We start from the raw sequence: 26,513 nt of genomic DNA on the forward strand, positions 1-26,513 counted from the left end.
AAACGGCTTAAAGTGCCCTTTTTCTTGTAATGAGAGTAACACCTATTGCCTTATCATTATGTGGATTTTTGTCCGTCACGAATAAGTAATGTTACGATACTATGTGCGTATGTAACGTAGGATGAAAAACTAACAAGAAAGATAGATATGTTAGGATTTTTGAAGAATCCTAGATTTTCTTTGTTGAGCAATTAGATATGCTTTCAACTCACAAATACAAGGTTTGATAATTTTACTTGATTGATCATTTTTATTTAATAATAAAGCATTATTTAAAAGAACGGAACACAATAGAAAATAGAGTCTCACATGAAATAGAATTTCTATTTGACTCATAATTCAACAACCTAACCCATTGTAAATAAGACTCCTAAAAAAAAGAGACAAACTTAATCCTACCCAAATAATAATAACATAAAAAGATAAAACATAAGACGTAAATACTTGTACCCATACAACACAATAGTAAACTAATAAAACAATTAATGAATTGAATAACTAATAAGAAATCACTTAAAAAAAAAAAAAAGAAAAGAAAAGAAAAGAAAAACAGTTTTTGGAGAAAAGGAGAGAAGGTCTGTTCACACAACATAATCCGAAACTCGGTCTAGTAACCTTTGTTTTACATAAATCTTTGACGTCATCTTATCAAGAAAATGACGAACAATGAATTTCGCAGGGCGTAGTAGTAGTACGGAATCGTCAACTTTTTCCTACATCCTTCCTTCTTTCTCAATCTCTCTTTCTACACGGCTATTCATTTTCTTTTTCTTTTTGTTTGAATAATCTACACGGCTATTCTACTCCTTTAAGTTATTGTCCCAATTTTTTGTTTTTAGATCGTTATAGTCCCAATTAAACACAATAAAAACACTTTTATATATCCCCTCCCCTCACTAAAGGATTTGAAGAGACAAATTCTAGTATTTAGTATGTATTTTCGCTTTGATTAAATAACGGGTGAAAATCAAATCTAATAGGAAATACGCACAAGTATATATATATATATATATATATATATATATATATATATATATATATATATATATATATATATATTGAAAAATGTTATTTTGTCACTCAAATACACAATTATTGATATAATTATTAATTAATTAATTAATAAAAATAAAAAATAAAACACACAAAATCAAAGCCCTACCCATTTATATGATTTTGTGATTTTTTGTTTAATAAAAAAAATAAAAAAAGTTAATATTTATTTTAAAATAAACAAGAACTCTTAGGATAATTAAAATTGAATTTAGATTAAGAAAAAAACAAATTTGGACATTAAAACAGACACAATTACATAACAATCACCATCAACGTAGAGGGACAAACCCCGATATCGTATCGTCTTCAAGATTGGTTTTGTTTCCTTTCCTCCTCCAATTCCTCAAAATTGGATTCACAAACCCCTAACCAATCTGATTCACGAAGCCTCAAAGCCTCTGAGCAATCTGATTCACAAACCCACACATTGATTCGATTGATTAAGGGCTCTGATTTGGAATGGCCGTGCTGTTGGAGGAAATCGTGCAATCGGTGGAGCTCTGGCTGAAGCTTCTGAGGAAGAAGCCCCAGCCGCACGTGGACCCGAATCTCGACCCGGTTTTGTTGGTACCGGGCGTCGCCGGCTCGATTCTTAAGGCTGTGAGTGACGATAATGGTAAGGAGGAGCGGGTTTGGATTCGGATTTTTGGGGCGGACTACAAGTGCCGGACCAAGCTTTGGTCTCGCTTCGATCCTTCTACCGGTATTTTTTCCCTCTTTTTTTTTTTTTCGTTCGAGTTTTTAACTTCTTAGACCTGTGGTTGGTTGCTGAGAAAGTGGAGGAAAGGATCTTCAGTTTTTGGGGTTTCGGTCTGGAGTTTGGTTGGAGATTTCAAGTTTTCATCCTTCCGCTGATATATATCTGATGTTATTATTACTTTAAATAGCTATATATTCGAAAATATGATCATAATTGTTGCTTGAATTGAAGTTGCTTTTCTGTTTATGATATTGGTAATCCTTGTTCTGTTGTTTGAAAAATCCGTAGAAAAATGAAAATGATGTTGAATCTTGTGTTTTCTCTTAGCGTTATGTAAGAAGCAAAAAAAGGAAGCTTGTGATTGAGATCTTAGACTTTAGATTTCACAAAAAATGGAACTCAACTCAGTTAAATAAAAGGGATTTAGTTTAGGCTCAGTGAGCAGAGGTTTCAGCTTTGCGGTACCAAATGTGCAAAACCACGAAAAAGAAAAGTCCTCAAGATGGAAACATGTACCATTTCAAACTTGTACCTTTCTCTTTCCCTCATCGTCTTGGCAACCATTTGGATCGTACACGAATTTTCTGATCTGGATATTAATATTTCATTTTTTCTTTTAAGTTCCCTGCTTTGTTCTCTCCCCAAAAGAAAGATCTCTCCAACCTCTCTCTCTCTCTCTCTCTCTCTCTCTCTTTCTCTCTCGCCTTGTTTTTTTTCCCTTTCTTAAATCCTTTTTGATATGCTGGATATGGACCAAAGTCTCAACTCTTTAAATCCTTCGTCAAAATCGAAATTATTCGAGGTCTCTTGGTGGTTATACCATTATGAATTGTGTTACAGTTAATTAAGTATATAGCTACAAACCCAGGGTTCAAGGTATCAAGGTTATGGATTTTTTGGTGTAATAAGTGAAATTTCTTTTGTGTGAAAATGGATTTGGTCCAATTTGTGAATTTATGTGCTAGTTAAGAAATTTGGAAAACCGGCTCAAACCAGGTTGAATTGTTGCTTTCCTGGATGTGTACGTCTATTCATTGTTTGGGTACACAGCTCTAGCCAAATTAAAAAAATAAAACAAAAAGCCCTGACCAAAATATATATGTGTTAAGCTGCAAGACAATGGTGTTCTCATTTTGTAATTGTTCTCTAAATATGGACTCTGCCATTGCCATCTGCAGCTCATATAAAGTAGGCATTGCAGTAAATTCACAAGACCTATGAGCTCTAACTTGAATGTTATAGTATTACTAAGAATTTGGCATCATAACATCCAGGTAAATACTACCTCTTATTTAGTTTATTATTCATGAGTATAGCACATGTATCCTTATTAGGATGCTCTCTAGGTTGAGGGTCTAGTGTGGTGAGGAAGTTTAAAAATGCTTCTATGCAACTGCATGGAAATGTTCAGTGTCTGATTGTATATTTTGATTACACTTTACATAACTGCAATGCTTGTATGCTTAATAGAGAAGAGAAAATCGAATGCAAAAAATAGGAATGGCAGATAGTTTAAGAGCGTTCCACTAGTCTTAATAAAAATGAGCCTACTATTGTGAGATAAAAAAGAGCTTAGTTTTAATGTTTTCCTTGCATTGTTTTCTTCTTCTTCTTAGCCGCCTATCTTGTATACTCCATATGTACTTGATTACGCTTTGCGTTTTTTAATGATATTACTCTTACTTATCAAAAAAAAAAAAAGTCTTAATTAAAATGAGCCTACTATTATTATGAGAGAAAAAAGGGTGAGCTGTTCAGGGGCTACTAGGCTCTTGGTTATATTTTTTGGGCTTTCTTTTCTAATGATCCCATACTTTAAAATTTCTGGTCTTGAATAATGATGTTTATTATGTGAAACAGGTAAAACTGTGTCTTTGGATCCAAAGTCAAGTATTATGGTCCCTGAAGACAGATTTGGACTGTATGCAATTGATGTCCTGGACCCTGACATGGTGCGTTATGTATCAAGAATTCATATTACATATTTAACAACAAAATAGGCTTTGCAGTTGAATAGCTTACTATTTTTGTTGCTTTTATACATTTTTTTTTTTGGATATATGTGCCTTATTCTTGACATTTGTTTGAAACCTTGAAGTAGTAGTATCATTACTATAGTAAAGTTCTGGTTCGAATAAAAAATGGTTGAAAAATGCTTCTTGCAAGTTGTAACTTAGCTTTTGATCTAATCTCTGTGTCTTAAGTATAATGATAGCACCATCATATGTTCCTCATCAGGTTTGGTTTATCATTAAAAGAAGTGGATTACTGATGACTTTCCTCTAATGTTTGTTTCATGCAGATAATTGGACGTGATTGTGTCTATTATTTCCACGACATGATTGTTGAAATGATCAAGTGGGGTTTTCAAGAAGGAAAAACGCTTTTTGGATTTGGGTACGATTTCCGCCAAAGCAACAGGTACATGCTAAACTGCACATTTTGTTAAACGCTACTATGTTTAAAAGGTATGGAAGGAAATCAGGAAAATTCAGAGAATCCTCTTCTGTGATTACCTGACCAGCAAAGAAACAAGGAAAAGTATCCAACATTTTATTGTGCACATATTTTGGGACTTTTTACAAACTTTATCTTTCCATTGCACAGCATGAGTTTCATAGTTCCTGTCTTGAAGGTTCTAAAATGATCTGATCTTCTTTGATAAAACCTTGTGAGAGGTCAAGCTGGCCCATGGCAACTCTTTTTTTTCCAATATTGTCTTTTGGTAGTTCAATTTCTTTACAGTCACTAGCCCCTAAGCAATATTTTTTTTGATAAGTAAGAAATGTTTTATTAAAAAAACGTTATGCGCCTCTAAGTACACAGGGAGTATACATAGGAACAACTAAACCGGCCTACAAAAAGAAACCCAAACAAACCCACAATGACCTAAGCCCTTAAACTCGAAACCCACAAGGAGCACTCAAAGCTACAGCACGTGAGCTTTTCCTTTCCTTCGTCTAGAGGGCATGCTTGCATCACACAGAACAACCAAATCAGCCCACAAAAAAAACCCAAAACAAACCCACAAGGACCTAAGCCCTTCAACCCGAAACCCATAAGGAGCACTCCAACGCTACAGCACTTGAACCTTTCATTTCCTTCGCCTAGAGGGTACGCTTGCATTGCCGTAATTAATGGAGCTTTTCAACACCTCTCTCCTTCCTTTGATCTTAAGACGTGCACCATTTTTAACCCGATGGAAATCCTCTTCAATGGCATTCAAAATCGCGAAGGACAGATCTTCATCCTCAACACCATCCGACACCCAATCCAAGGGCATGTCGGGAGGACAGACACCCAAGGGGTAAGGGGAGTCTCCTTCCTCCCCAACCCAAATCTCATCCCCTTGATCCCACACAACAATCTCTCCAGACGGGCCAAATCCTATTGGCCACTTTTGAGATTGGATCAGGCCATCCGACTTGAAATTCACACCCATTTCAGCGATTGGAGAAGCGCAACCACTCAAAGGGGAGGGAACACTCGGGAGAAGGAAGCCTCGCCGAAGAAAGCTAGACGAAGGAGACCACTCCCCCACCTAGCTTCGGCGAGGACTGGACCATGGTCCCGCCCAAGGCTTGAGAAGAAGCACCCAAAAATAGCATCGTCGGAGCATTGAGAGCTATCACAGCCTCGTCAAACAGAGAAGCATCCATCTGAGCACCTCTGCCTACGTTCGATCTCCGGTGATATCTTTTTTTTATTTTTATTTTTTATTTTGGATAAGTAATAAAGGTTTTATTAAAAAAACATAAGGTGCCCCTAAGTACACATGAAGTATATAGAGAAACTACCAAAGCAGCCAACAACAAGAAAGAAAACCCAACAACCTTAAAAAACCCAAGCCCTCAAACCCAAAACCATCGGAAGACCCCAACTCTACACCATGTGCGCTTTGCCTTTCCTACGCTGGGAGGACATGCTAGAATCACCGTAATTGATGGAGCTTACCAAATTCAAAACTTCCCTGCTACCTTTGGTCTTTGGACGTGCTGCCTTAACTCCTCCGGTGATATCTCAGCATCGATTTGGACTCGGACGGGTAGATGGGAGCCCCACACTCTGACATTACTGGAAGAGAAAAGCAGAACCTTTCTCCCAACGCAGCCGCCCCCAAAGAAGAGACACCAAAGGGATTTGACCCAACTTTAGAAAAGTCGAGTGCCAGAGAAAATCCCTTAGAATCCAAACCCGAGCACCCAAAGGAGGCACTCACTGCTTTTGGAGGTGGAGCAGAGGCAGAGGAGGCTATCGCAAAAGGGGACCTAGAAAACGCCAAAATAAGACCAGAGATCGCCGGCAATGACATACATGGAAACACAGAGGCTTGCACGGGATATGAGGCGCACATAGAAGACTCTGGAGCAAAAGAAACTGGCCTAGACCCTGCCGGCAACAGAAGAGAATGCGCAGCTTCTACCGCTCGTTTTGCAAATCCCTCGGGAACAAGCGAAGAGAGATCAGCGGCCAACGACGTGTTCAAGCAAGAGCCGGAGCCTTCAACAAGGGCGTTCTAGTACGTTGTAGATTCTTATCCTAGATGTGTATCATTTGATGATGCCATGTGAATTGCTAGAAATATGTGAAGTGTATGGCTAACTAAATAATGAAAATTCTGTAAGGGAACAAGAGCAGGCTACCATGAGACAAAAGATCTTCTTTCTAAAAAGATTTGATTCAGAACTATTATATGTCCAAGGTCCAATATTGAAATAAGTTCAGTTAGTGTCAACAAACAATTCGAAAGGCCTCAACTTTTTTAGAACAAGTCCGAGTCAAATAGCATGAGAATTTGTATTCCCAAATTATATAACAAGGATTTGCAGTCATTGAGGAAATTCCATTTTCTTTACGATTAATATCTTTTTTAGAAGGGGCACAAATTGTAAGATCTTACAATTTACGATTCGTTCATCCAATATATCAATTTTTAGAGGACAATTCCCTCATTTAAATTATATGGCAGATGTAATAATACCTTACCCCATCCATCTAGAAATCTTGGCTCAAACCCTAGGTTACTGGGTGAAAGATGCCTCTTTGCATTTATTGCGGTTCTTTCTTCATGAGCATTCTGATTGTTATATTCTTTTTTTTTTTTTTTTTTTTTTTTTCTTTTTTGTTGTTGTAATATTCTTATTATTCCAAACAAATCTATTTTTTTTTTTTTTTCAAAAAGTAATCCTAGATTATTGTTATTCCTATATAATTCTCATATATGTAAATACGAATCCGCTTCCTTTTTCTCCGTAACCAGGAGAATTCTAACGATGAGAAAAATTAAATATCAAATGGGAATAAATTTATTTTGGTAATGTGTGTAGTTCAATGATCTATTGTCGCGGTTTAAAGCATCCTGATAGTATTTCAACTTCTTTTTCTTTATGATGCTGGATTTTCATCTTTGGGTGCCGGAGAAAGATAAAATCTTGATATCGTGGTAATTATAGTTCAAACTTGCTTGTAGTTGTTGTTGTTATTTTTTTTTTTTTTTTTTTTTTTTTTTAATTTTTATTTCTACGGTATGTTTTTCGAAATGGAATTCTCTTCTACATTAAATTTTCTCCGATCTTGTAGATACATGATTGTATACCAGCCTTTTCTTTTATTTTGCTTATTTGTTCTTTTTGGACCTCAAGAGCTATTTCGCCAGATGGCATAAGGAATATTTTAAGTAGTATATTGTTTTGCGAAGAAAACATTCAGATAGGTGAATTGAGGTGGACATAAAAATTCAATATGTTTTCTTTTATAAGAAAATCGTAAAATCTGTTTATAGAATATTCTCCGTTGATTGGGTGTTGGCTTCCTGATGCATGAGGATCTTTGTCTATTCTCAAGCTAATGTCTTCAACATGTTTATGCTTTGATTTTCTTTAGGTTGCCAGAAACATTGGAGCGGTTAGCTGCACAACTAGAGTTGGCATATAATGCTTCTGGAGGGAAGAAGATAAACATCATTAGTCATTCTATGGGGGGCCTTCTGGTGAAATGTTTTATGTGCCTGCATAGTGATGTAAGAATCAGTATTTTCTTGTTTCTTGACTTATTCTTATTCCTTTTCTCATTTCCCATCTCATATCTCCCTTTCCATGGGTTTATGGTTATTTCTTTCTTAGTTGGTGCTTCAGTTCTCCTGCTAGCTAAATCCTACAACTTTATGCATGTTGTTTTGCAGATTTTTGAGAAATATGTGAAGAATTGGATTGCAATTGCAGCACCATTTCAGGGTAAGTGATCATATGTAATTTGAACACGGCAGAGCATAATAATAGCAGTTATGAGACTGCAACTGCAACTCCTACCTTGATAGAAGATGTAGAAATGAGGAACTTTGTTTTATTGAATTTAACAAAATTCATAACTTTGCAACACGCAATATTTCCTTCTTTGTATGGGCATGACTTCCCTCCACACGTACTTGCCCATTTATTGCCTAAAGTTCAAATATGGCATGTCATCCGAAAGAGAAAAATAAAAAGGCTGAATACCTGAAGGTGTATAATGCTGTAAGCAGTCATGCTTCTCTTACTGAACTTGCATATGGCATTTAAATAAGATATCTTTGGAGCATGTTGTTGGTAACTGATTTGTATATTCTGAGATCCAAACTATTCTTAAACATATTGTACATACTACTAGCAGTTAATGTGAGTAATAGTTGATGTTGTAGGATCACCTTGATGTCTTTTGTAGGACCATTAGCTGAACTGCTCTTTTCACTAATTCTCAGATGTTGATATTACCAATTGTAAAATTATTGCCATGGTTTAAATTTTAAAATCTTCAATCAATTTGACAGTCTGGGTTGAACTTCTAAAAACTTATGGTAGTTCCATTATAATGTGTTGCTTTTAATTTTTATCTCTGCATCTTTAATTGGTGAGATAGAATTGACTCGGAAGTTGACTTTGGTTTTAGAACTTTTGTGCCAGTGAAGTTGTAATTCCATTGAGGCATTGTGTGAAATTGTCCCACAGGTGCACCTGGATATGTTACATCGACCTTTTTGAATGGAATGTCATTTGTGGAAGGGTGGGAACAGAACTTTTTTATATCAAAATGGAGCATGCACCAGCTGGTATGAGTCCATTTCTCTTAGCCTTTCAATTTACATGTTTGTTAGGGCTTCCCTTTATTGTTTGTACCATTGGGGTATATTGGTTTATGACTATCAGATTTTACACCTGTCACCTTTATCCTACTGTTCAATATTCTGCCTAGAATGCCTAAATCATATGGCTCTCTATCTGAATCTTTTTATCGGTATTTTTTCCTTGGTTTTTTTTTTTTTTTTTTTTTCACCTCAGTATGACATTGGTGCAGCTGGAATTTAATTTAAAAATGTATGTATGGGTTAGGCCTTTGTATACTTACAGTTATGCTTTGTATTACAAGATGAGAGGTTCAGCTAAATTTTTGCACTAATACACTAAGACTTGTAGTTTTTGTTCAGTTTCAAGTGTCAAAGGTTCTTCAGTTAGCCAATAAGGCATATGGATGACATAATGGAAAAGTAGGGATGTAAATAAGCCAGTCCGTTCGACAGCTCGCTCGATACCTGTTCGGTTTAGCTCGATCCGAACTCGAGCTCGATACTGTAGAAACTCGATCGTTACTGTTGAAACCCGCTCGATTAGTAAGTGATACATACCCGACTCGCTCGACAAAACTCGATAGGGGCTCGCAAGCTCAACTCGTTTAAAGCTCGACCAGTTCGCTCGCCCGACTCGTTAGTTCGACTCGTTAGCTCATTCATATCTTACATATATATTAGTAAATAGTAAACATAGTATAATATATATAGTATTACATATTAATTATAATACTTTGATAACAATATTTAGTATGTTAAATTAACATATTATGTTATTAATAATTAGTATATAACAATATAACAATATTAAATAGTTAGCATATATATATAAATACATATATCACATCACACATGGTTAACAATAGTTATATATTATACTTATATTATAGTTACTTAATTATATAGAATATATTAGACTTACTATATGTTCACATTACACATATACTATTGTTTATACTCTGTAGTTATATATAATAACATATTATTAATTTGTTACTTATAAACTATAGTTATGTAACATATTTTATAATATGCCTTATATACTTACATATTATATATTTATGTTATTAATAAATGCATAGAGGTTGTTCATAAATTTGTGCTTGAATTCTGCTTTGATCACTCATTGAAAAATTTAATAGTTTACATCGAGCTCTAGTTGAGCCGAGCTTGTCCAGTAACCTGGCTCGGCTCGAATGTCGTTTTCAACGAATTCGAGCTTGAGCTCGAGCTCGCCCGAGTTTTAAACGAGCCGAGCTTGAACATGTAATTTTTAGCTCGGCTCGAATTCGAACTCAACTATTTAGGCTCGACTCATAAACGAGCCAGTCTTGAAATCTTCGAACTCGACTCGGCTCGGCTCGATTACATCCCTATGGAAAAGTATCCATTGTTTGGGTTGAAAGTTATCCCCATTCTATTCCAAAATTACCTTTTTAAATTGATTTTTTTTTTTTTTTTTTTCAAATGAGTAATCTGTAACTAAGTTACTTGGCAATGGAGTGCATTGAGTTATAAATCATGCTAATACAAGACAATTTGTTTCTGATGCAAAGCATATGGAAGGAGACTTTTTATTAACAAGATCATCCAAATAGGAACACTAAAAGGAAGCCTAGACATCCGGGTGATTTTAGTTGTTAGTTTGTGTCTTTAATTTTTATGTAATAAGTCATGTCACTTTTTAATTAGGCATGTAACTACTGCAGGACAGATTTAGAACTGTTAGATTAGATTTGTATTAGTGGTTGTGATCGCGTCCTAGTTAGGGCAGCAACTTATTGTCTTATTTAAGAGCTTTTCGAAGTTGTAACAACATCCCCCTCCCCCCCCCCCTCGCAAGAAAAGTGAATAAACTTTCAGCCAACATACAATCTTTTCTTGCACCTGAATCCAATAAGGCCCGTTCGGTTGAACTCAGTTGGACCATACTTATCAAAAAAAAAACATACAATCTTTTCTCTCCCTTTATGCCGAGGGATTGATTTTGGGTGTTCTTGCTAATTAAAAAGCTATCTGATTTTTCTCTCATTCATATTTGGAATTGCATTAGTTGGTATTAGAGCAAGTTCTGATCCGGACGAATTGAGTGGAGATTTGGGACATTTTCTCTAAGGATATGCAAGATGCCACCAAGGAGAAAGAGCCAACCTCGTGGACCAGATCCTCCACCAAATCAGAATGCTGCATTTGATTAACAACTAGTTATCAGTATGATTGAAGATTTAAGAAGGCAAATTGAAGCTTTAGCATAGTGCGTTGCGCGAAGAGAGAACGTCGTCTAGAAGTGTTGGGTGACTGGTCGAGTAGTGCTATGAAGGGTAAGAGGGAGGTCAAGAATTTGGAGAGAACCTAGAGTGCTCGATTAATTATTGTGCCAGAGGTTTTGGTTCTAGCCGGGGCAAGGCAAAGCGGCCTAATGTGATGTCTTAGTCTCTAGGGTTGTGGGCTGGTTTTGTATGAGTTTCTGGGTTTCCTTTTGTTTGGGTTTTTCGGGTGTTTTTCCCCTTCCCCTCTCTTTCCTTTTTTGGTGTCATTTTGTATACTTCTGTATGCTTAGGGGCGCTCTTATGCTTTTTATAAAATTCTCTACTTATTAAAAAAAAAAAAAGAATTTGAAGAGTTCAGTCAATTACGATGCTAGATGCTCGTGTTCAAGCCATGGTAAAAGGAAGGCGAGAGGTCATCCAGTTGTGTTATGAAGCCAAAAATTCTTTCTTGGAACATGAGGGGGTTGAACAAGAGGATAAAACATCTAAGGGTTACGCCCTGTTTGGCAACTCCCTCCCCCCCCCCTTCCCTTCTTTTCACTTCTCCCAAAAAACATCAACTTTTAAACATTCTTAACTTTTTTCACTTTTTGTATCACATCAACAATTTTTTATTACTATTTAAATAAAAAAACTCACTACAATACAAATTTTGTTCACTTTTCCATATAAATTATTTATACTTTATATCACATCAATCATTTTTTACAACCACTCAAAAAAAAAAATTTCTCTCATACTTGAAGGGAGGGGGGTTACCAAATGGGGCCTTAGTAATTTGCTCAGAGATTGGAAGGTGGATGTTATTTGCTTTCAAGAAACTAAGCTTCATAGTTTATTGCGCAACGTTGTGCACAGCTTATGGAGATGCAATCATATAGACTGGTGTTCCTTGGAATCCAGTGGGGCCTAGGAGGCATCCTAATAATGTGGGACACAAGGGTGGTGGAGAAGGTCGATAAGTGTGGGGGAGTACACCCTTGCAGTCTCTTTCAAGAACATTGCGGATAATTTTGCTTGGGCCTTTGCAGGTGTTTACGACTCGAATTCTGGATGTCATCGTAGACGTCTTTGGGATGGATTGGCTGGCATTTGTAGTTGGTGGAACTTGCCGTGGCGCATAAGGGGAGACTTCAATGTAACACACTTTCCCAGCGAAAGATCTGGTGAGGCTCGTCTTTGTTCTTCTATGACGGATTTATTTAACTTTATTGCTGATCAGGGCCTCATGGATCTCCCTCTTGCTAGTTGCTCTTTTACTTGGTTGATATCTCATGATCCTCCCGTGTGGTCTAAGATTGATAATTTTCTTGTTTCCCATGATTGGGAAGTTCGGTTTCCCTTGGTTTCTCAAAATAGGCTTTCTCACCTTTATTCAGACCACTTTCCAATCCTCATTGATTGTGGTGATGTTTCAAGAGGGAGTAGACCTTTCAAATTTGAAAATATGTGGCTCAAGGTAGAAGGGTTCATGGGTCTGGTGAAACAATGGTGGGATTATTATTCGTTCCAAGGTTCACCTAGTTTTGTTTTAGCTCGTAAGCTTAAGGCTTTGAAGCTGGATTTGAAGAAATGGAATGAAGAGGCGTTTGGCAACGTAAGAGAAACAAGAGGAATCTTATTGAAGATCTTCAGTCCTTCGATGTTATTGAAGAAAGTAGGGCCTTAGGGGAGGAGGAGCTTTTGAGAAAGGCTGAGGTTGTCAGATATCTAGGGTGTTGTGGTTAAAGGAAGGTAATAAGTGCACTAAATTTTTTTCATTCCATAGCCAACTCAAATAGAAGTTACAAATCTTTGGACTCCTTATTGATTGGCGACACTCAATCCTCAAATCAGACAGAAATCAGCGTGCACATCGTCAAGTTCTACCAAAAGCTTTTTATCAAGCAGTGTAGGTGGAGGCCTTTGGTGGATGGTATCTCATTTGATTCTATTTTGGAGTCTGAGTCCAGTTGGTGGGAGAGAGCTTTTGAGGAGGAGGTTAGGAAGGTAGTGTTAGCCATGGTTGGAGATAAGGTGCTGGGTCCTGATGGCTTTTCTATGGTGTTCTTCCAAGCATGTTGGGATGTTTTGAAGGGGGGACATTAAGGAGGTGCTTAGGGATTTTCATGATGGAGGTTGTTTTGAAAAGAGCCTTAATGCTTCGTTCATTTTGCTTATTCCAAAAATTCCAGATGCTATTGCTCTCAAAGATTTTCGGCCTATTAGTCTTGTGGGTGGAATTTACAAAATCATTGCTAAAGTCTTAGCAAATAGATTGAAGACGGTTTTGGAGGTCATTTCCAAATCTTAAAGCGCCTTTGTCAAGGGGAGACAAATTCTTGATCCGATTCTTATTGCAAATGAATGTCTTGATAGTAGATTAAGATCTGGGGAGCTTGGTGTCATGTGTAAAATGGATCTGGAAAAAGCTTATGATCATGTAAATTGGGAGTTTCTTTTGTATGTGCTGAGGTGTGGTTTTGGGGGAAAATGGTGCTCTTGGATAGCTCATTGTATCTCCTCTGTGAGATTTTCAATGTTGGTAAATGGTTCTCCTAATGGTTTTTTTTAGTAGCATGGCCCTCCCTCACCCTTGTTGTTTGTTTTTGTAATGAAGCCTTTGAGTCGAATGATTTCTGCTGCGGTTAGTGGGGGTCTGCTTGAAGGCTTCAAAGTCGGCAATGCTACTTTCTCTCATTTGGTGTTTGTCAATGATACTTTATTTTTTGCAATGCTCCTCCTTAGTTGCACTGTCTTCGAAGTCTTTTTTTTTTTTTTTTTTTTTTTGAAGCTGCCTTGGCCTTGAAGGTTAATTTGGCCAAGTCAGATTTAATTCCTGTGGGCGATGTTGATCAAATAGGCGATATCTTAGGGTGTGGGGTTGCCATTTTGCCGGTGAAGTATCTAGGTCTTCTGTTGGGGGCTTCCTATAAATCTATTCATATTAGGGACGGTGTTATCGAGAAGATTGAACGTCGATTGGCCAGCTAGAAAATGTTATACCTTTCCAAGGGAGTTAGAGTCACCCTTATCAAGAGCATATCCTTGCCAGCTTACCCACGTATTTTTTCTCTTTTTCCTCTCGTGTAGGTGCTTGCATTGAGAACTACGATGAGACATTTTTTTTTTTTTTTTGGGGGGGGGGGGGGGGGGGATTGGTGATGAGTTCAAATATCACTTTTGGTGAGTTGGTCTAAGGTTTGTACCCCAATTTCAGAGGGCGGACTGGGTATTAGATATTTGGTGATGTTCAACCGGGCCTTGTTAGGCAAATGGTTGTGTTGTTATCGGATTGAGAGAGAAGCCTGGTGGAGAATTGCGGTGGACTCCAAGTTTGGCAGTTTATGGGGAGGTTGGTGCTCCTTTGAACCTGTAGGGTTGTGGAAGAACATCAGGAAAAGGTGGGAGACATTTTTAGGCTTTTCTAGATTTGAGGTGGGAGATGGGGTTAGGACCAAATTTTGGCATAATGTGGTGTGAGGATACAGTTCTTAAGAAAGCTTTTCCTGTTTTATTTGGTGTTGCTCGTGCAAAGGATGCTTATGCTGCAGATAATTTTAAGCTCTTGGGTGGTTCTAATCAATGGAGTGTGAGCTTTTCTAGAGAGGCACATGACTAAGAAGTGGATGTTATTGCTTATTTTTTCTAGGTATTGCACTCAGTCAGTGTAAGAAGAGGTAGTGAAGATAGGCTGTGGTGGGTCTCCTCCAAAAAAGGCTTGTTCAAGGTTGAGTCTTTCTTTAGCTCTTTGGCTTGCTCTGTGGGGAGTCACTTTCCTTGGAAGAGTGTGTGGCAGACTCAGGCTCTTGCAAGGGCGGCTTATTTTGCGTGGTTGGCGGCTCTAGGTAAAATCCTTACATTGGATAACTTCAGGAAGAGGTATGTTATTTTGGTGGATAGATGTTGCATGTGCAAGAGAAATGGGGAATTGGTGGATCGCCTTCTTCACTGCGATGTGGCTTACGCTCTGTGGAGTACTCTCTTTACTCGTTTTGGTTTGTCTTGGGTTATGCCTAGGAGAGTCTTTGACTTGTTTGCTTGTTGGTAGACGTCTGGAAGGCCGAGGAGTGCTGCGATTTGGAAGATGGTGTTGACATGTCTTCGTTGGTGTGTTTGGAAGGAAAGAAATAATAAGTGTTTCAAGGATTTGGAGGATATTTTAGCTTCGTTTTTTCTTACTTGTATCTTTGGACAGTGGCTTTTGTGTCCCCTTTATCGCTTAGTTTTGGTGATTTTTTATTCGTTTTTCACTTTCTAGTTAGGTGCTTTCTTTTGTTTACTTCCGGTGTACTTAGGGGCGCCTTACGCTTTTAATAAAACCAGTTTATTACTTATCAAAAAAGACATTTTTGTAGCTTTTCGCTAGGTGCCTCTCTTGTATACTTCATGTGTACTTAGTTGTGCCTTTGCACTTTTTAATGAATTTGCGATTACTTTAAAAAAAAGAAGGAAGTTTATGAATGCTAAAAACTTCAAGCAGGGCAATGTACTGCTAGATGACATTGGTTAGTGTATATGCTTTCGACTTCCTCCATCCCATATCTTTTCTCCAGTATATTCCATTTCAGGATATCCTAAAATATATCCACTATGGAGAGTCAACAAGTACATTTTCAACAACTTTCCTAAGATGCCCTTTAACTTATTCGAAAAGTCAATGCCCTTTGCTCCTCGCTTTTGCATGAGTTTAAGCTAGAGAGTGTGGTTTTGAACCCACCCTCTTCTTTTTTCTTTCTTTCTTTCTTTTCTTTTCTTTCTTTTTTTTTTTTTTTCAAATTCAAAGATAACAATATAAAAGATGTCTCCTTAAAAAGTGACTTTCTAAGGTGGAGAAACAATTTGAGATGGAAGGGAGTATTTGTTTATAACTCTCTGCCTATGAACCCTGTCTCAGAAATTTGTTCTTTCACACCCTTTGCTTTCAGTCACTGACTGTGCCGTTCACTCTATTATGTGTGGGCCTGCAGGGATATAAAAATTGTTGACGTTTTGGTTATTGCTGTTCATTTTCTTTTGTCATAAGCATTATATATTAACATCTGTCTGAAAATTTAAGCATCTGGCAATATTTGTCTTTTAGATTTTCTGATTCTAGTATGCAGTAGTTGCACTCTTTTAGAGATGACTTCTTAATAACATGTTGCAATTTTTTCAGCTGATTGAATGTCCATCAATATATGAATTGATGAGTTCGAATTTTCATTGGCAACACATTCCTCTTCTAGAGATCTGGAGAAAAAAGCTGGACAAAGATGGGAACTCTCATATTATTCTGGAGTCTTATCCCCCAGCTGAAAGTATAGAAATTTTTAAGGAAGCTCTTTCAGCTAACACGGTAAGCTATTAACTCTTGTGTCAAGTGCAGATCACTAATGTTTGGAACTTTAAGCAAGTCATCATGTTTGGATTTTGGAGCAATTTTACAATATTCAAAATTTTAATATTCAGTTTTCTAGTTGTTACATTCTGTGGGATCCATATTCATAACATGTGACATAAGCCCTATGCTGGCTGTCAACCTATTGCAACCCTTGTCCTTCACCCGGGCTTGGCCCGGCTATGCAAAAGGATATGGCAATAAGGTATGACATAAATGGAGTTCTAAGTAAAAACATGATTGTTAGAGAGGTACTAGGGAAGGCCTTAGTGCAGAGTGGTGTAGAAAGATCTATGTAGCCAACCTCAATTAATTTGGATCAAGGCTTAAGTGAAGTTGAGTTGAATTGATTTGAGAATTTTTAGTTGTCTCATAAACACTGTATTTTCTGTTATGTCAACAAGTGATTGAACATGTAATTTTTCAGGTGTTTCTTCTGATAAATAATTCAACTTGAAGATTTGGTTGCCACTATGTGCTTTTAATGTTTTTATTTTTTTTTATTCTTATTCAGCCTTATGCTGATTCTTGATGAAGAGTACTTATATGGCTTACTGGACTTTATGTGTATTTCAATTCCAGGTCAATTATGATGGTGGAATTATTGCCCTACCATTCAACTTGGAGATCTTGAAATGGGCTAATGAAACACGTGGGGTTTTATCGTGTGCTAAAGTTCCTTCTAAAGTTAAATTCTACAATATATATGCGACCAATCTTGAGACACCCCATAGTGTCTGGTAATATATTCATTGACCTTGAGATGAAGTCTCACTAACTATTTTTGCCACTTGGAAACTACAGCTATATATTTATTGTGGAATTGAAGCTTATAACAACCAATATGCAGCTACTTCCTTTTGCTAGTGAGTTGGGTTCTTTTTATTACAAAATCTATTTTTCAATGCAGCTATGGAAGTGCGGAAGCTCCAGTTACAGATTTGCAGCAACTGCAATTTTTCCAGGTCATTATCTACTGCAGAATGTTCTCATTGTGATGCCATTGTACCTCCTAGTTTCAAAAATGTTATGCAAGTTTGCTGTGGTTCACCCTGTTTTGGTATATTAGATACATGTTTCATTTGGATCAAATATGTGATCAATTAATATGATTTCATTTTTCTTGCTATAATTGGCTATTTGTTTAAGAAAGCTAACTTGTGTTTGCATAATTTCAGCCTACATATGTATGTGTTGATGGTGATGGGACAGTTCCGACTGAGTCAGCCAAGGTATGCCAGATTTTTTTTTTTTTTTTGATAAGTAATTGCAATTATAATAAAAAGCGCAAAGGGGCGCAACCCTTATACACGGGAAGTATACAAGAGAACCCCTAACAGGGATGAGCAGGGAATAAATTTAAAAATTCTACATAAGTAAAAGAACTCAAACTATGATGGGGCGCTATCCAAGAATATAAAGTATTGAGCAACCGCTTCCGAAGCTCCACCATAGATGTCTCTACATCTTCAAATAGCCTAGCATTCCGCTCCCTCCAAATACACCACAGCAAGCATAAAGGAGCTAACCGCCAAGCTTCAATAGCTAGAGCACCCCCAAACGCCGCCCCCCAACAACTCAGCAACTCCAACACCGTACGTGGCATAACCCACTCGACCCCAAATAAGGTAAGGACAAAGCTCCAAAGAGCCTGGGCTACCTCACAGTGAAGCAACAAATGATCAATAGACTCCCCACTCTTTTTACATAAACAACACCACTCAATTACTATCACCTTCCTCTTACGCAAGTTATCATGCGTCAAAATTTTGCCCAAAGCAGCTGACCAAACGAAGAAGGCCACCCTAGTTGGAGCCTTAACACGCCAAATATTCTTCCAAGGGAAACACGGGACAACAGGGCCACCTTTCCTAATAAGCTCTTTGTAGAAGGATCTCACCTCAAATAGACCTTTTCTAGAGGGATTCCACACTATCCTGTCACCCTCCCCATGCCGAGCCGAACTGGAGTATAGACGATCGAAGAAAGAAATGACCATATCCACCTCCCAATCCTGAATATGTCTCGTGAAGAGAACATTCCACTGAATAGCCCCATTATGAACCACCAAATTATCTTCTACCGTCGCATCTTTATTCCTTGCTATACTAAAAAGAGCTGGAAAGCATTGCTCCAAGGATCTATCCCCACACCACCTATCTTGCCAAAAGTTAATATTTGATCCATTCCCCAGTTCGAACCGAACAAAGTTACGAAATTCCTCCCACCCCCTCCTAATATGCTTCCATACACCTACTCCAAATGAACCCGAAGCCTCTTTCGAACACCACCCCCCCTTTAAACTCTCAAACTTGGCATCAATCACCAATCGCCATAAAGCCTCTCTCTCCCTACCATATCTCCACAACCACTTACCCAAGAGAGCTCGATTGAATTGGATGAAATTGTGAACTCCCAACCCACCTGTAGGCAAAGGTGTGCAAATCTTGTACCAAATAACAATGACAGAGCCAGATTTTCTGTTCAATCTGTTATCAATTGATGATATGGATGACCTCTTCAACGCAGCTTTAACAGTTGATTTTTGTACTCGTTGAAGTATCACATTTATGATTTTACTGCATTTTTTCTTGTGTTTCTTATTTAATTAGTGAAAGCACATATTCTCATTACTCTGTCATTGTTATTTGGTAGGATTTATGAACTAATGCTTTCATTTTTTTTTTTTTTTGATAAGTAAGAAAAGTTTTATTAGAAAAAGCGTAAGGCTCCCCTAAGTACACATGAAGTATACATAGAAACGACCAAAGCCAACCTACCAAAAGCACCCAACAAAACCCTAAAGCCCAAAAGGATCACCCGAGAACAGCCCACAAAAGAACCCAGCAAAACCCACAAGGAGGCAAAGCCCTAAAACCCGAAATCCTCTAAACCCACGAGGGCACAAAACCCTACTACATGAGAGCCTTGCCTTTCCCGCGCCTAGAGGGAGCACTTGCAATGCCGTAATTAATGGAACTTTTCAAATTCAAAAGCTCCCTCTTTCCTTTGGTCTTTTGACGTGCTATCATCTTGTCCCGATGAAATTCATCTTCCATGGCATCAAGGATTGCCAAAGACTCCTCGCCCTGAACCCCGTCCAACAACCAGTCTAAGGGCAACCCATCCCAAAAATCACCATCCTTCTCCCAAACAACTAACTCCCCATTAAGATCATACCCGACAGGCCAATCCTGAGATTGAGAAAAACCATTGTCCTCTACGGATGAAGGAATGATGCGACCTCCCGGTGGGGAGTAAAGCCCTATCATCCCAACATCCTTGGCCTCATGAGACGCTGTAGGGGCTATCGCAGCCGGGCAAGGGTTGAGGAACCCCTTTCGAAGGAAACCCTTATTTGCAGAACCCACATAATTCTTCAACGGAGGCATTGCAGCTACTTCCTTTTTAGCAGAACAGATAGGCGTCTTTGAAGCAGCCAGGGAATCTGCTAACAGCCCCTCATTCCACTTCACTGAGTGTAGGGGCTATCGCAGTCGGGCGAGGGTTGAGGAACCCCTTTCGAAGGAAACCCTTCTTTGCAGATCCCACAAAATTCTACAACGGAGGCATTGCAGCTACTTCCTTTTTAGCAGAATAGATAGGCGTCTTTGAAGCAGCCAGGGAATTTGCTAACAACCCCTCATTCCACTTCATTGAGTGACCTTCCCTGAGATCCCTAGCCTTTCGGTAATAGCTCTGGAAAGGTTTAGTAGACTGTACCGTGGGGAGAGAAGAACGAATCTTCTCACCCAATTCAGCCGCCCCTGAGAGAGAAGGAAAAGGGAAGAAAGGTTGAGTCAACCCGGCACCAACACCGAGTTGCTAGACAGAAGGACAGAAGCATTGGGACTAGGCAGCGTGACGGATTCAACCGCTGGAACGAGAGGCAGATGGCTCGACACACTCCGGGAAGATGACAGCCCCAGAACCACCCCAGATTCTCTCCTCGACGAAATCTCCGACTGAATCTCCGTCCAACCCATTCCCACATCTCCAGCTGGAAAAAAGTTTTTGACAGTTAGGCCCACCCCCGGAAGAAGACAACCCCGGAATCAACCCAGAGTCTATCGGCGATGTTGTCTCCGGCCGAAGAGAGCAGCCCAGAACGACCGTCAACACGGAACCCGCATCGTCGGAAGTTTCTGTCTGAAATGATGCTTTGGTTTTGATTTTCGGCAAGAAGCAACCCAACCGAAGCCCTTTCCGTTTGAGGCCTGAACCAGACCCAGCAAACCAGCCTAGAAGATTCCCAAGAGCCCCGGCCCAAAGCCAATTTAAAGCTGAGGAGCATCCTGGTCCACGTATGCAAATTTGAATTCAAACGAGATGGACCTCGTGCAGAGTAAACAACATGCTTCTTCTTACCCAGCGGACGACAAGGTAAACCTTTGTCCAGCAGATCAAACGAAGAGCTCCCTGACCATACTGGAGGCGTGGACTTCTCCGTCGACCCGTGCGGTTGCTCCTCCAGGTCAAAGCAATTCACCGCCGATCTCCCGTCTTCGACCACCCTACACCATGACACCGGAAATAGGTCCAACCCACACAGTTCTCCATCCGAACCCTGCAACCCAGCATGCGTGCCGTGAGAGACAACTTCCCCCCGAACCACAGCCACATACGTTGGAGGAGACCCGCCTAGCCGACTGGAAGAGACACCCCTTATCTGAGTCCCCTCCAAAGAAAACGCCTCAGAACCCATTGTCCGATCCTTGGGACCGAGGAAATTGATCATCTTCCGCAGTACCCCCACAACCCGAGCCCAGCCCCAACCTTCACGGCCTTCAGGGAGCCAAATAGCCGCTTTTCGACCACCCTCAGCGAAGACTTCCACCTCTAGGCAGCAGCCAGACTTGTTCTCACCCCCTCGAATCATCAATACTTTCACATCCTCCCGGAAGTACTTGACGAATTCCTTCGCTGAAACCTTCAAGGCCTCCTCTACAGAAGCCAACAGCCAAGCTGAACCTTGATGGCCAAAAACTATGAACCCGTAGAACCCCTTTCTCCTCTCCTCCAAGCGCAGTTTCGGCACTTCAGCCTTCGCTGGAAAGGAAAAACGTTTGGCTTCCACAGAGAAGCACCGCTCCATCTGATGCAAATCTATGAACTAAATTATATAGGCAAAAATAAAAGTAAAAATGAAAAAATTAGTGTGCCAAGAGGCTTTGTTGATCCTAGATCCTAATTAAATGGTTTATTTTATGTTAGAGATGAGAATGAAAAAAAAGGAGGGTGGTGAAGGGAGGGTGGTAAAGGGAGGGTGGCAAGGAAAAATATTAACCAATTTGTTTGGACCTCTATATGGTGTAAAGGACAAATTGGAAGTAAGTAATTATCAGGAAAATATATGTTATTTGAGTAAGACCTAAGGATCATGATCAAGCTTTAAGATGTAGTGCTTGGATGATACAGCTCCTGACTTTCTTTAGCAACATCTGTGTTACTTGGAACATGACAGAACCGGGATATTTATTTAAGGTGGGCTGAATATAATTATAAAATAAAATGCCCTTTAGCTCCCTATCGGGTCCATCCTTGGGAATATGTAAGGTATTTTTGGTGAATAATGATATATCCTCACATTTTTTTTTTTGCAAGAAACATTGACCGGTAAAGATCAACCGGAATAGATAAAATGTTTGTAGCATACATAGGACTCGCAACGTACAAAGCAAAGTGTAAATAGCACTAGGTTTATATTGCGCTCATGCTAGACTAAGATTTTTTGCATTAATAAATACATATTTATAAGAATAACTTCTATAGGGATGTGGCATAAATCCAGTCCTTTGTGCCCTCCAATAGAAAATGAACACGTTGTTTTATCACACCAAATGAAAGGAAGAAAAAAACACACGATTTTAACCCATTATCCTCTAGAAATCAATTGACGCCCCACCGCCTAGCGCCACCGACAGCCATTGAACCCCACCAACGGTTCCTTTGAGAGCTCTCCACCATGGGTAAGTTTTGGTTGCTGGGTTCTTATCCACCGGTATTCATTCTTTGGAGGATAGAAACTGAAACACCCATCCAAGGCAAACCACCAATTCCATCACCTCCTTCCAGCCACCCAAAAATCCACAGCCCAACACAAATTCTCTCCTATTCGGTCACCCAAAATCATTTTTTTTTATAAGTAAGAAAATTTCATTAAAAAAGCATAAGGCGCCCCTAAGTATACAGGAAGTATACGCAGGAGCGACTCAGCTAGCCCATAAGAAAACCCACAAGAAACTACATACCCACAACATCCAAAACCCACATGAAACCCAAAATACAAAAGAAATCCCCAACAAACACCTAAGATACAATAGAAACCCCCCATCAAACAACCAAGATACAAAGTAACCCTCATAATACAATAAAACCCAAGATACAAAAGATACCCTCATCAAACACCCAAGATATAAAGTAACTACCCATAATACAATAAAACCCAAGATTCAATAGAAACCCCCCATAAAACACCCAAGATACAATAGAACCCCCCATAATACAATAAAACTCAAAACACAATACCAATCCTAAAACCCACAAGAAGCACCCACAACCCACCCAACCCTATAACCCACAAGGAACACCCAACTTTGCCCACAAGGATCAACCAAAGCTGCCCAAAAGCACCCCAACCGAACAAACCTTGAAAACCCACTAGGAAACCGAACAGCCCTCCCACAAAACCAAAAAACAGCAGAAAAACAACCCAAATACAAAACGAACCCAAAATACAACTGAAATGCAAACCCATAATATAAAACAAACCCGAAATGCAAACTCAATGGCGCGTTGAACAATATGCGGTGGCGCATGAAGCCACGCTCTCCGGCAAGACTCTGAATCAGCCGGAACCCATCGGACGGCGCGGAATCAGCCGGAAGGAGCTCCGGAGAGGCGCGTGCGCAGTGAAGAGGTCCCCAACACCGTAGATCTTACTCCCAATCTTCAAAAAAATCCCTCAGTCACGTGCGCCGGGACGGCACGTGACGGCTACCCGCAGCAGTGCTAACGACGGAGAACGCCGGAATACGACGGCGAGGCCTCCGGTGAAGCACCTGCACTAGTAGTATGACCCAAACACAGTAGATCTACACCCCATGATGCAAAAGAACCAAAACCCACGCACGACGGCGCGACTACCATCCACAGAAATGCCGACGACGGATGAGACCAGAAGAAGCCGGAGAAACCCAACCACATAAGAACTACTACACCCAAGAAAAAGAGAACCCTAGAACCCAGAGGCAGAGAGGAAAAACTAGAACGGAGAAAAAAGAAGAGGATGGGAGGAAAGAAGAGGAGAGAAGGGAGGAGGGAAGAGGGGAAGAGACCAAGCTCTTCCCTCCTCCCCTGGATCAGCCACAGAAGGCGGAGAGAGGGAGAAGGCGGAGGATTTGAATTTTGAAAAAAGGTTAGAGTGCTTCTAGCCCAACACAATTTTAAAAACCCCAAACATTTCATTTTGTTGTGAAGTTTGATTGTTGTTGTGGATGGTAGTTTCGGTTGAAGTGTGGGATGGGTATTTTGATGGCTGTATGGAAGGGATGATCGGTTCGGGTGTTGTTTTTAGTGGCTATGTTGGTTGGGTTACTGATTTTTAGTGGTTGATGGGAGGAAATTATTTTGGGTATTTTGATTTTTTGGTTGCTCGGATTTGCAGTGTTTGGTGTTTTTAAAATTATGTTTGGTGGGTTTGGCGGTGGTGTGGGCAGTGGCTTGGTGGGGTTCTTTTCTCTTTAATGGGAGAAATGGGGTTTTGTGATTGATTTCTTGAGGAGAAGGGATAAAATCCTGTGTTTTGTGTTATTCTCATTTGGTGTGATAAATTGACGTGTCCATTTTCTATTGGAGGGCACTAAGAATCTGATTTGTGCCAGGTTCTTATCAAAGTTATTCTGTCTTATGACAAAATGACACAAAGTACCACATCACAATGAAGAAGAAGATGGTCTATAGTTTTTCCGTCTCTTTTGCACAAGTAGCATCTATCCACAATGATGATCTTTCACTTCTTGAGATTATCCGCTGTAAGAATCTTTCCAAGGGCTGTCGACCACGCAAAGAATGCTGCCCTCGAAGGAGCCTGAGTCCTCCACACACTCTTCCAAGGGAAATGACTGCCCTCACAGCCGGCCAAGGAGCTAAAATAGGACTTAACCTTGAACACCCCTTTCTTGGAAGGGACCCACCTAGGTTATGTCTTGGGTTATGCCTAGGAGAGTTGTCGATTTATTTGCATGTTGGTGGAAGGCGGGGTAGGTCAAGGAGTGCTTCAGTTTGGAAGATGGTGCCTATTTTCATTCTTTGGTGTGTTTGGAAGGAGAAAAATTTTAGGTGTTTTGAAGACTTGGAGAATTCTGTTGCTTCGTTTTTTCATACGTTGTATCTTTGGACGGAGGCTTTTTTGTCTCCCGTGTGAATTAGCTTTTCTGATTTTCTTGTTCGTTTTTCTTTGCCTTCTTAGGCGTTTCCTTGTGTATACTTCCAGTGTACTTAGAGGGGCGCCTTACGCTTTTATAAAATTTCATTTACTTATAAAAAAAAAAAATATGATTTATTTCTTTTGTTTTTCAAGCATTCTTACTTTTCTTATAAATTAATTTCTATTGAGAAAGAGAAAAGTTGATCAGATTTTAATATACGACCAACACTCCATCTCATTACCATGCTAAAGAGCCTGTTATGAGAAAAATTATCTAAAAAAGAAAAGGAAAAAAAATTGTCATAAGCATTAGGGATAGATAAACAGAGAGTTGATCAAGTTTTAGTTTGTATTCAAAATCTGAGAATAATAAACAAAGGATGAAGAATTTTTATTTTTTGAATTGCTTTAAAATATCAATGATTTATATTAGAGAGGAAAATAGCATTGTTAAAGCTGCATGCAGGATAACTAATTGGTTGTTAAAGCTGCATGCAGGATAACTAATTGGTTGCTCAGTTTCAGCTATTATATAAGAAGATTTGGCTAACTATTATTTAGCTTTTATAAATTCCAAGAATTATGTACGTGGAGAAAATAAACGAGAAAACTTTGTCGAAATTTTGATGGTTGTAATTGTCTAGGATTCAGTTAAGAACAACGTGTCGATGTGAGCTATGATAATTTTAGCTATGTTGTCATGTGGCTGCTGTACTCATTTAAGTATGGCTTTCTCCTGATTTATTTTTTGGTTGGGAATTGTGAGATAATCTTTGTAAGGGGTTTTTTTTTTTTTTTTTTCCTTTTCCTTCAGGCAGATGGGCTCAACGCAGAAGCAAGGGTTGGAGTCCCCGGCGAGCATCGAGGGATTCTGTGTGACCACCATGTGTTTCGGATTCTCAAGCACTGGCTGAAGGCAGATTCAGACCCTTACTACAACCCTCTAAATGATTATGTGATTTTACCCACTGCATTTGAAATGGAAAGGCACAGGGAGAAAGGCTTACAAGTAACATCGCTCAAGGAAGAATGGGAAATCATCACAGAAGACCAAGGTGAGGGTGACAATTTGGGTGATTCAAAGCCTTTGGTGAGCTCCATATCTGTTTCTCATGAGGGAGACGAACTTTCTTCACGGGCCGAGGCTCGTGCTACCATTACTGTTCACCCTCAAAGTGAGGGGAAGCAGCATGTTGAGCTGAATGCCATCAGCGTGTCAGTTGATGCCTAAATTGGTTTGCAATTGAACCGTTTTATTGAACTCTGTATATACAGCACAGCATATGTATGATATGTAAATCTATTTGTACAGAAACAATTCTAATGAAGTTGCAATTCATTGAAACCTTTCTTGGGAGCCTGCTCGGAATTAACTTATTTAGGTTTTTATGATCAGTAATAGCTCTCAAATTATACCAACCATCAAGTCATAACAAGTCCAAAGAAAATCTGGCAACTTAAACAGCCACTGAACCTTTATGTGTTGGATGATGTATGTGAATCTCCAATCCATGACTTGAATTGGAGAGAGAATGCTAAGAAAGATAACCCAATTCTCTCACGGTGTTAAACACCCTTCCAGATCTCAAAAACGAAATATA

The 26,513-nt window shown here is 39.2% G+C and overlaps 1 protein-coding gene across 1 annotated transcript; it reads left to right on the forward strand.

The window, feature by feature from the left end:
* Positions 1-1,291: 1,291 nt before the first annotated feature.
* On the forward strand, positions 1,292-26,257 carry LOC133869360 (lecithin-cholesterol acyltransferase-like 4). Its single transcript, XM_062306338.1, has 11 exons — positions 1,292-1,759; positions 3,617-3,708; positions 4,059-4,177; positions 7,640-7,775; positions 7,938-7,989; positions 8,740-8,840; positions 16,263-16,442; positions 17,067-17,224; positions 17,395-17,449; positions 17,663-17,716; positions 25,727-26,257. The coding sequence occupies exons 1-11, from the start codon at positions 1,516-1,518 to the stop codon at positions 26,141-26,143; spliced, it is 1,608 nt and encodes a 535-aa protein (XP_062162322.1). The 5' UTR covers positions 1,292-1,515; the 3' UTR covers positions 26,144-26,257.
* The last annotated feature ends 256 nt before the right edge of the window (positions 26,258-26,513 follow it).

This window comes from Alnus glutinosa, chromosome 5 (genome assembly GCF_958979055.1).
Source record: "Alnus glutinosa chromosome 5, dhAlnGlut1.1, whole genome shotgun sequence".
NCBI lineage: Eukaryota > Viridiplantae > Streptophyta > Magnoliopsida > Fagales > Betulaceae > Alnus > Alnus glutinosa.